At 42.0% G+C, this 11,168-nt stretch overlaps 1 protein-coding gene across 4 annotated transcripts; it reads right to left on the bottom strand.

Moving 5' to 3' along the window:
- Window positions 1–851: 851 nt before the first annotated feature.
- Window positions 852–8,239, bottom strand: LOC142895616 (spartin-like). Of its 4 annotated transcripts, none has more exons than XM_076036813.1 (8): window positions 8,041–8,237; window positions 6,340–7,163; window positions 4,667–4,915; window positions 3,394–3,571; window positions 3,094–3,288; window positions 2,836–2,994; window positions 2,607–2,697; window positions 852–1,531 (listed from the first exon to the last, which is right to left on the bottom strand). In XM_076036813.1, the coding sequence occupies exons 2-8, from the start codon at window positions 7,156–7,158 to the stop codon at window positions 1,327–1,329; spliced, it is 1,896 nt and encodes a 631-aa protein (XP_075892928.1). In that variant the 5' UTR covers window positions 7,159–7,163; window positions 8,041–8,237; the 3' UTR covers window positions 852–1,326. The 4 variants fall into 4 exon arrangements, with proteins under 4 accessions (XP_075892928.1, XP_075892929.1, XP_075892930.1 ...); XM_076036814.1 differs by having other exon boundaries at window positions 4,718–4,915; window positions 8,041–8,236; XM_076036815.1 differs by lacking the exon at window positions 852–1,531 and adding an exon at window positions 1,958–2,399 and having other exon boundaries at window positions 8,041–8,239.
- Between the last annotated feature and the right edge of the window lie 2,929 nt (window positions 8,240–11,168).

Here is an 11,168-nt window from a genome sequence, read left to right as displayed (position 1 = left end):
GAAAGCAGGTTACCAACAACACATTCAAGTTGTCTTCACATCAGCCCATTAGTGTACTATACACAAGACTAATGCCCACCTGGACAGACAATGGCAAATTGGATACAACAAAACCAAGTCACAGAGATGCATCTGGTTACTTACTGTCCCTCTACAGGCTTCACTTCACACAGCAGTGGAAGACCATAAATGAATAACTAAAAAAAAAAAAGCCACACATTTTTCTCGCTTAAAGGAAATGTTTTTCTTGTATTACCAATTAGAAATTAAAAACCATGCATTAAAGCAGTATGTAACACTGCCACAAGATGGAGTTGTTACTTTTTAACCGTGGAAGGGAGCGTGCGCAAACGTGCACCACACAGCCGCCAACAAGATCACGTCAGGGATTTAGATTAGATTAGATTGAACTTTATTGATCCCAAACTGGGAAACTACACTGTTGCAGCATTTGGAGGTCAAAACAAGATTGACTCCAGTTGCCAACCTGGTCTGACATTCTAACCTCACCTAAAAATCTTGGATTCATCACCATGCAACGTTTTGAAGTCCCACTGATTGTCACGTCTCAAAGGATGAAAACTGTGTTCACTGCATTTAACTCATAAGGGAGTGGTGAGCATCAATTTAAATACGCTGCCTAAAGCCAAATAGATTAAAGGAAAAAAAAGTGGGCATGCATACAAGGTGAAAATTGGTATTAATTAATAAAACAGTGTAATCATCTAACATTTTAAATGATTAAAACTAAAGGAAATTTAAAAAGAAAACTTTAGACACGCTGTTACATTATTTGTAACTCAATAGATTCTGTTCATTTAACAAGTGTTTACAAAAATCCAACACACACTGAAACCATAGATAATTTATTTTGTCATAAACAGTTGTCAGGATACTAAAATACAGATATATTTTAAATGATTATTTGTAAAATTCTCTTTGTATTGCACTCAACACATACACATCACAAAGATTATCAACGATTTCAGTTTGTTATGGAAAAGAAATCAAGGCTACTCTTGCACAACAAGCAGTGTTAAATTGGTATATTCCAGGTAAGGCAGTAAATACCTGACTTTTACAGTGTTTACACTAAACAAGGAACAATAATCCTTTTCAATCTGTTAAGGTCTTGTTTTCTTCACTTAGGTCCAGATGATTTGCCATAATAAAGTGCTTAAGAATGGTATTAGACTATGAAATGAAACCCTTATCTTGTAAATATAGACCAGGCTGTATAAATACTTTATATTAAATAAAGATATACCATCATTTGATAAAAGATTTAAGTTTTAAGGCGCTGTTGGGAGAATGAAACACTGCCAGCTACTTTTCTGCCTTCTCCAATTGCTTCCCGTTCGCTGTTTTCTCGGGAAGATTGTAGTCTTCCAGGATGGCTTGTGCCGTTTGCTTGCCCGTCCTTTTCACCATAGCCTTGATGCCGAGGTTGTCAACATTGAAGGCAGTGAGACCAACATTAATGGCCGAATTGACAGCGTGGTCGGTGGCTTGTCCAGCTGCTGCCCCATATCTTCGTTCGAAGTCAGATTGGATCAGAGGTGGGGAACAAAAAGAGTAGTGGGGAGAGAGGAGAGAGAAAAGGGGATTCGGGGAGGAACTGATTAATACCGAGTGCAAGGATTGCAAAGACGCCATGCTGTACGTGGACATTAGGCCTGGGAGGTCCTACATGCAGGCAAGCATCTTCTCAATTACAATGAAGAGCTACAACATGTGATTCGGTCATTTCTCCACAATGATTCAGAAAATTAAAGGGAGGCATAATGTTAAAGTGGTCCCCTATTCGTATATAAAGTAGTAGTTAAAGGTTTCTATAGCTCCTGCAATGTACAGCAAAGTAAACGAAACAAAGTGTCACTTGCAGTGGAAGTGTAAATGGAATTTGCGTGCATGTAAATGATAAAATAGCAAATTTAATAATCAGTGTACACTGCAATTAAATCTGAACAAGTTTATTGGTACAATTGACAGAAAACGTTTGACTCAATCAGTTCTTTTAATGAAGGCACAATATGAAAGAAACAAAGAGAAAGGAAATAAATCATAGCTTATTAATAACAACATGTGAAACGTTGTGGGGCAGGAAAGAAAAAGTTTGCATTTGGGCGGTACCGAAACTCTGCTGTGAGTTAAGCTTCAGTTAGAAAAGAAATGACCAGAGAGGGAAGGACAGTAAATTAGAGCAGCGATTACTTCAGAGCTTAGTGCTTGGAATTGAGTGCAGAGTCAAGTCATACACCCACCCTCCCCATGCCCCCCAAAAAGAGGTCCAGGTCATGCTTAGAATTAGTGGTGTCAAGGGTGAAGGGCTGTTTAAAATCAAAAATTACTTTTTTTCCTTATTAGGTGAGCTTAAGTTGCTTTGAAGACCCCTAAATCTGCAAAAATTGAGAAGCAAAATCAGTGAGCTCATGTTTGGTTTTGAAATGTGCAAGACATGGCGTCACCAGATTTTACAGCCCGTCCAAAAACCAGTGAAGCAAGCAGTGTTGAGCCAACGTTTGTTAAAAAAAAGAAAAGAAAAAAAAAAGAAGATGATGATCCATGATGCAAAGAGAGAGAGAGAGAGAGAGAGAGAGACTTACTTGTGTTTTACTGTGGTGACCGTCTCCGCTGCCACACTGGTAGTTATGTGCTTGGCTGCAGATTCCAGTCCAGTCCACATGGTTGCAAAGCCTCCACAAATAACACAAAATAAGCACCTGAGCCATATTTTCATGTATTCAGCTGGTCCTGAATTATGCACAATTCACTTCTAACCAATCATTTCTAAATTGTGAAAGCAGCCCAGACTTGAGGTGTGGTGAAATCTACCTTGCACTCCGCTGGCGGCCACCACCATGGCTCCGTCGATGGTGGAGCGTCCGTCCTTGTCCTTCTTCATAGACTCTGGGATCAGCTTGCCGCCGTGCTTTTTCACATGCGGAGCCAACTCCCGACCCACATGGCCCGCGACCGTGCACACACCGTCCACTGCAGTGACACAGCGTTAGAATTGAGTTGGTTGCGGGCCCGCAGCCAAATTAGCAGCGCGGAACGCTGACTTGGGGGGGGGGGGAGTGTTCCGGTCACCTAGAAACTGGCTGACTTTGACAGCTCCCCCCGTGGCTTGCTTGGCAACGTGGAGGCCCTTGGTGACGGTGGGGCTGACGTGGGCGGGTTTGTCCTCTGGGGTGATGTGCTCCCGGAGTTTGGAAGCCCCGGCGTGGATGGCCTTGCCCGTGAACTCCGCCCCTTTCACCAGTCCCCAGCTCAGCCAGGAGGCACCTGCGCCGACGATTGGATCAGACAGATACGTTGTTTTCATCAGAACCAAAGCCCGCTGCACAGAGGCTGAAAGTATTTCAGGGTGAAGAACCTGCTTGGCCTTACCTGTCAGGATGCCACTTGCAACCTTTTCACTCCACTCGGGTAGATTCTTGTCTTCCTCTGACCCCTCCCCGGCTGTTGCTGCCTCCCCCTCGGCCGCCGCCCCCGCCGCCGCCTCCTCAGGTACAGTGAGGGAAACCCTCTGGCTGAGATTTAACGTTTCCGCAGCCTCATCCGGAGCCTGACAGCACAAACACATTGGACAATAAAAGACAGAACGCTTTGGTCGAGGCATCAGCTCCGTTGTGCGTGTCGCCCATGTCGCCTCCAAATCCAGACAACAGCTTCTCTGATCATCCCCCCCCCCCTCTCACAATGCTCGATCTGTTTGCCACAAACACCCGGCCGTTTCAAGATGTCTCTGCCCGGTAAGGAAACAGCCCGCGCTTTGTGCTCCAAATCCCAAAGACCTTCTGCTCGCCTCCAAAACGAAAAGACATTGGCGCTTACTCTGTGATGAGAGCTCACGTCCATCACAGGTGACCACTGGACGACTTCAGCTGCTTCAGCTTTGACCCTGAAACTGTGACTGTCCTGTGGTCAAACTGGAACCAACCTCTAACCTGCAGCTCTGCAGTAGGTATGACCGCTGCAGCTAAGAGCATTATGGCTGATTAATACTCCTCACCTGCCTGCCTGCCTGTCCGTCCATCTCAAATCCCCACAATGCTGAGGTAGGGCTAACAGAAATGTGTGCCAGCTAACATATGAGGAGGAGTGAGTAGTAACGGGAGCACACGGAGATGCATATTAGGGACACGTGCCTTTGTTGTTGTACCGTTTCATAGGACAAATGGCATCTAAAGTTGCATTGTTGCCATTCTCTGACCACATGGCATGCGGTCTTTAAGGTAAACAGTAAATGGTTCAACTCTTGGCCCTTATTCCATTTTTAGACAGTCTTGAGTGGTCCATATTGATGTGTTTTTAGCTCATTTAACAGAAACCATATTTGCACATATCAATTCTGTGAAATGTGCACTTTGTGTTTAGGCAGCAAACATTCATTCATGTTAAGAGGATAGAGGCAATATTTGGAATTGCACAATTTGCACGATAATAAAGTTCATTCCAAAGCACTGAGCAACTGCTACTTCTTTTTTTTTTTTTAACTAAAGTAATTAGTAATAATGAATTAGTAATTGATTACTTGTGAAACAAAGTAGTGAAAGAAGTAATTAGATTACTTTTTTTAAAGGAGTAATCAGTAATAAGTAGTTGCATTTCTTTTATGGAGTAATCCCAACAACACAGCAATCTGCTTCTGGTTCTTTACTTTTAAAGAAGGGCTGTGACGTGAGCCTGAATCTCCTGCGGTGGCACAGACCTGGACCCTGAGATCAGTCATCTGGGACAGCAGATCCCGGAAGAGCGCTCTGTCTGAGGCAGGCAGCTCAGCGGACAGCACCACACCGACGTAATAGCCCTGGGTTGGAGCCATCATGTCCGGGAACATAAACACGCCGTTGTTACACTGCAGCACCGGAGAGTCCGAGGCCATGAGGGGGTAGAGCCAGTCACACACCTGCAGGACACAGTGAGGGTGGAAATATGTGATGACTGAAGACTGGCGCCTACAGATGGTTGGCCAATCTGATGACATTGTCAATCCATTTTGTCAATGAGAGTGAGTTCATAAGGGTTTTTATTCACAGTGATGGCCAAGTTAATGTGCATCGGTACTGAAGAGAAAAAAAAATGATAGAGCTCCACAAATATTTAGCTTCAGTCCACATTTCTAAATTTAGCTTGTGGAAGATGAGCCTTCTGTGTTGATAGGGGCACCGATTGTTGCAGCACAGTGAGGCGCCTCAGTGAAGACAAATCTCACTGTCTCCATCTGACTGCTGCGTGTCTAACAGGATTACAGGGCATACAGTCAACAGAGTTAACATAATCACTAGCAACCAGTCACTGATGTCACCCGTGGGCAAAAGCGCCTGGGAAATTCCCTGACCAGGGGTCAAATTAGAGTCCAGTGATCTGCCAGCAGTGACGTTTGTAAATTATTATCTATTAAAGAAGATGTTTCTCAAAAAATTACAATCAACAGAGTGCACTGACTGAAAAATCATGTTGGGTTTTGACTTCTTAATAATTTGAGCAAACATAGTCACGTGAATCACATGACCTTAATGTGTGTTTTCTGATATTGCCTCCTGTGTTTACACAGACTCACAATGACACACCAACTGACTTCAAAGGTCTTATTGTGTGTACGTAGGCGAGGCCTTTGTGAGCCTATATATAAAAAATATATAAAATGAAATCAGGTGCCTCTGATGAGCATGTGCAGCTAATGAGAATGTTTAAAGACCCATATCAGATTCTGAAGACTCATGCGAGAAGACATGAGAGAAATGTCACAAACTCAGTAAAGTAACTGAGAAGTCAGCAGTGGAGTGAAAAGCAATTTTCTACTTTTTTTTTCTACATTGGGTGAAGTTGCAGCAACAACCCATAAATCAATTGGGTGCACAGGTTACAAGTCAGCTCTGCAGGATGATGACCAAACTGGACAAAATCTTAGAAAAACAGTGTTACAAAACAATTCAGAATAAAGAATGTTAAGAACATTGGCCCTAGTTGAAGTTTGAGCTTTATACTTTTGAGCTTGTGATGACCCTGATGTAAGAATTCTCCAGAGGATCATGTCTTACACATAAATCCATTAGAGTTGAGGTACTGGTGAGTCATCACTTGTGAATAAAGGTCAAGAAGAGAGAGAGAGAGAGAGAGAGAGAGAGAGAGAGAGAGAGAGAGAGAGAGAGAGAGAGAGAGAGATCAAGACAACAAGACTCTTCATGCCGATGACTCAGAGGCCAGATTATCTTGATGAGCCAAACAAACATCTTGCACAATGAGGTGAAAGGGTACAAGAATTAAGGCAAAGTCGATGACAATCGCCCTACACCTACTGCATCAGATGGGCTTTGCCGAGGTTCTTACCTGCAGGAAGGCCGGCGGTCTGTTGGGCATCGTGTTGGAGTGATCACTGGTGAACTTTACCAGTCGCAGGTAGCCCGGATACGACGGGGCGCTGACGTGCCCGTCGGGTGTGACAAAAAATATCTGAACCCCATGTTGTATGCAGAGCAGCTCCTCTCCCTCCTCGCTCACGCTTTGAGGAGATGGTGTGGAGTTAGAAGTACGGCTAAAGAACTCATCTCCCACCGCCGACATTTCTCCCGACTCTGTCCCATACGAGATGGAAAGGTGACCGTCCGCAGCCTGAGGAGAGTACGCTGGAGGCTGTTCGGCTTGACTCGCAAGTTGTGGAGTTGGTGAAAGCCCCAAACCCTGCGTGCTGCCTGCAGCCTTGCCGCTTGCAACTCCCGCCTCCTTGGCCTTGGCTGAGAGAACGTTTGGTGGAGGAGGCCGCTCTGGAATATTCTTATAGGTCAGTGGTGGATAGAGAGCTTCAGCAGCTGCTGGTGGTGCACTGGGCGCACTGGGAGGATCTACGTCAGAACTGGTCTCTATCATGGCAAGGCGAGTGGTGATGTTGTTTAGCGTCTCCTGCATCTTCTGCTGCATCTGTCTGGCGGAGTCCCAGGAGCTGCCGAAACATTCATCTCCTCGTGAGGGCACGCTGATGGCCCTGAGAAGGTGCTGTCGCCCTCGCTTGTAATGCTCCAGGGCTTTGGACTTTTCTCCAGCCTCGTCCGCTGCCAGTCCTTTATTGATGCAGTCAAAGGCCCTCTCGTAGCCATCTTTGATCACCTGAAGTCTGGCGTTGTCAAAAGCATCCTGCTTTGCTTTCTCCATTACCCCTAAAAATATATATATATATAAGTCAACATGTTAAGGTGCACTACAGTCTGTAAGATGAAGTAGCATCCGGTGGTCAGCAATATTTTAACCTTTACTCATTCAGGAGTGTCTCAGAGATTAAAAATGATCTACTGCTTTACACAAAGCAAATTTCATCTGGAAAATGTTCATCTCCATTTACTGATGCCTCACTTGAACTGCTTACATTTTTTATTACACAAGCTGTGATATTAGGGTAAAACATAAAAACTCTCTCAACATGGGTAAAAAAAAAAAAAAAAAAAAAATCAATGTTTGTAACAAATTAATACATACAGAAACTACTGACTGTTTTTCAGTGACTTGGGAACACAGTATACAAACCAACGTATCTACTACTTTCATTCCATGCCACAGATCCGTGTAAGAACCATCCATAAGTCTTTATTACATCAAGAAATACAATACAAATACAGCAAATATGCCAAGAGACCCGGTTAAGCTGCCAACTAACTGTTTACTTTGTTTGTTTGTTTTTCACGAGGGTACAAAAGTTGGTTTTAGTTTCCCTTTGGCACACTATAGTCGACGGACTATATTACTGTACGCAACGCAAATTGAGATCCATTGACTTGAATTACGCAATTTATCACGTGCGTTTTTAAACTCGAGGGCGAAAGTAAAACCATCGACCTCGTTTAGAGAGGACTTTAAAAGTTGCGGAAAACACGAACAAAAGTGCCAACATCGATCCACGTGACTCTACCTGTTAAGACATCCTTACAGCGACAGGGATACAATATAAACCGTCACGGTACCATTAATAATATGATTCGCATTAGTGGCGAGTACAATTTAGCATTAGCTCCTTCTGTAGCTAGTGGGAAACGCACTTACCCCCAGTGATCAGCGAAGTCCGTGAGAAGTCAGCGAACTGTGTGAGCTAACGTCGTGTCTTAATCTCGGCCGAGCTTGTCAGACCTAAACTAGTTCAGCTGCTGTCCTGACAACTGCATGCAAACGTCTACTGTTGGCGGCAGTCTGCGACAGTCCACTTCCTATCCCCGAACAGCGACGAGTGACCGTTGAGAGGAAAAAGTTCTCTGATGTACAGGATGTATTACTACTTGGTTTCAAAATAATGGTTAACAACGCCGAGTCACGTTACTCTTGCTGACTTCCTTTTATTTAGAAAGTATGGAAAGGAAGTGTACAACGCTGCATCCTGCGTACGTCAGACTACTAGTGGAAATGTTATGCACTTTGTCAAATTAACCGCTAGATGGCGAGAAACGCAAGTAGGTAATAAACAAGACTCGGCTTTGCCAAGTCATATTACTGGCCCTCAATTTGATAGAAAACGAGCATATGAGCGCATTATGTGCATGTGAGTAATTCCATTTTTGTCTTCAATGATAGCTCCACCTTTTACGCTGGAGGTGATGTCAAATAATTAATTTATGCAGATTCTGTCTAGTTCAATATCAAGTGATATACTTAGAAAATACACTTACCAACTGCAACCCATCACGATTTTGTCACATGCTTAAAAAAAAAAAAATCACTTTCTTTGGGCAAATGTGTACATTCTTATATCAGCATAGGGCGTCCAATATATTCTCAATTGACATCTTTGAAATGGTAGCACATATGTACATACACTAAGGTATATAATTACATCATCGGTGTATGTTTTTAACATCATCGTTGATAGTAGTAGACCTCTGGCACAGCCAAAATTTGCTCCTGATTACAATTAAAGTGCTGTTTTCCTCGACCTAAAAGAATTACAGGCATTAAAATCAGCATCCAAACTCACAATTAAACAGGACAGTCATTCTTTCATCGGCTTACGTGTCCCTGTTATATAATGCACACTACTACCAGTCCAGACAGTTGATGTGAGCCTGTGGAAAGGCATGTGATAAACATCAGTGTCATCACCAGCCAGACAGATTGCCTGCACCATGCACGCATTTTGCAAAGCGCACAGACCAGACTGGACACGCTCATTACGCACACGTTATAGTATTGCAGTGGCTTAACAGTGATTAACTATGGTGACTTACTCCTCCTCAAACACTTTCCTTTAAACACTTTCCTTTAAAAATTGGCACATTGTTCACAATTCCAATACATCCACTATCCTACTGAGGTTCTATTCTGAATGCGTGAGTAGTGTACCGTGTACCATACGCTTCACACATCTCATTTTATGTGTGGGCCATGTTTAAGTCTACATGGGAGCTGTTACGGTGCTGAGGGCTTTTTCATGTTGAGTTCAACAGCATCTGTCAGTGGCTGACATACATCATCTACACAGCATATGTGGATTTTATCGCAATGGGTGACATGAATGCATAGAACTATAGAAGTGCTTTGTTCACAGCAATAATTGGAAACAAATGCATACAATGTAAATGTTTTTTTGATCTGATCCATTACAAATTTCAACGTCAAAAGATTAATCGATGGATTTTCTTGTGGATTATGAATGCATAGGGAATTTTCAGGCATTGAATGAAACAAAATAATAAATCTCACAAGTAACCACAACTTTTGCTTTGTCCTCAAATCAGTTGACATCTTAAACGATATACACAAAGTAAATTATGAAAGCACTCTATGATAATTATGACATTTGATTTATGGCAACCAATCCTTTAAAGTTTTCTCATAGCTTAAAGAACTGTTTTGGCAAGCCTATCAAAAACATATATGTTTAAATGCAGCTATATGTTCAAAGGCCTTATGAAGACAATTAAAGAGGGTCTGTCTCAAGAACCTGCAGCTGTTTACCATCATAAATCATTGTGAATTGCTAATCTACAACTGTGAGGATGGATTTGAATGTGTTACTTATTTAATTCCATATGTTTGCAGGTCATGCGGTGAAAATTATTTATAAAGTTGTGACAGAATACATTGTTACATAACTACATGGCTGTGCAGATGGAAATGTATACAACCAGGCGAAAAGGTTTGTTAAATTAGTTTTTGTTTTTTGTCTTTTGGAACCTATAGATAGTTATTCAATAATAATAATAATAATAATAATAATAATAATAATAATAATAATAATAATAATAATAATAATAAATAAATAAATTAATTAATTAATTAATAAGCCTTTTTTCCATTTCATATTTCTGTTTGTTGTTGTTTGTTTGTTGATATATGTATAGATAGAAATCTGTAAATCCTCTTCTCCATTAGAGCCTGTTGAGGCTCATGCATTGTGATGATGATTTCAGACTGACTTAACAAATCCTTTGAAAGAGCTAAATACTATGTAAGTTTAATTGAAAAGTAGAACAAAAGCAACAGTAACTTATGTTGCCCACATTATCACTAAGACCAAAAATTAAAATGACAGTGTTAGGGTATAGTAATTCAGTGCCACTGAGAGAGATGCTCAAAGTTCAAGTACATAAACATACTGCAGGATGCTGCTTCAAGTCATGTATGTCCCCATCCACGCTTGGAAATTTGAAAACACAATCATACTAGAAGAGGAAAAACCCTGAAACTTGATGTGTGTTTGTGGTTTCAATCCCTGTTCTAATGTCAAATCATCATAATTTCGACGAGGCTGATTTATAACAAAAAAGTCATTTTTCGCAGGATGGAAGGATCTGGATCTCAGTCCCTACTAAAACTTTCCATGTCCTCTGATTTATGATCGAGGAGCTCTCACTCCCTTTCCGCCTCCAAGAATCTATGAGGCATCTTTCCTGAGGTGAGACAATGTTGTAATATCTGGAAAAGCACTCACTCCTCCCTTTTACAGCATTATCTGGTTGAAAGTGCATCGAATACGGTAGGTACAACTAATCCAAATCACTCTAATACAAGGTGTGATTAAGTACAACATGAAAGTGCTCTCTTAAAATAAAAAGACATGCTTGTAATAAATCATTCAGCTGTTAAGAAGTTTCACCACAGGCGAGAGGATCAACCCTGCCATCCTGCTGACAGCTGCATTTTACCTGAGGACACAAACCTATTGAAAATTGACACTATCT

This window comes from Nelusetta ayraudi, unplaced genomic scaffold (genome assembly GCF_046127955.1).
Source record: "Nelusetta ayraudi isolate G7.1 ecotype Tasmania unplaced genomic scaffold, CSIRO-AGI_Nayr_v1 ptg000048l, whole genome shotgun sequence".
Classification (NCBI taxonomy): domain Eukaryota; kingdom Metazoa; phylum Chordata; class Actinopteri; order Tetraodontiformes; family Monacanthidae; genus Nelusetta; species Nelusetta ayraudi.
Note: the sequence above shows the minus strand (reverse complement) of the source record. Positions and strands in the feature narration are given on the sequence as shown.

Coding starts and splice junctions, on each gene's coding strand:
- LOC142895616 (XM_076036813.1), bottom strand. CDS start 7,158: ATGGAGAAAGCAAAGCAGGATGCTTTTGACAACGCCAGACTTCAGGTG. Junction 3,289..3,393: donor TGCAAGTGGCATCCTGACAG/GTAAGGCCAAGC, acceptor TCGTCGGCGCAG/GTGCCTCCTGGCTGAGCTGG. Junction 2,995..3,093: donor CAAAGTCAGCCAGTTTCTAG/GTGACCGGAACA, acceptor GTGTCACTGCAG/TGGACGGTGTGTGCACGGTC.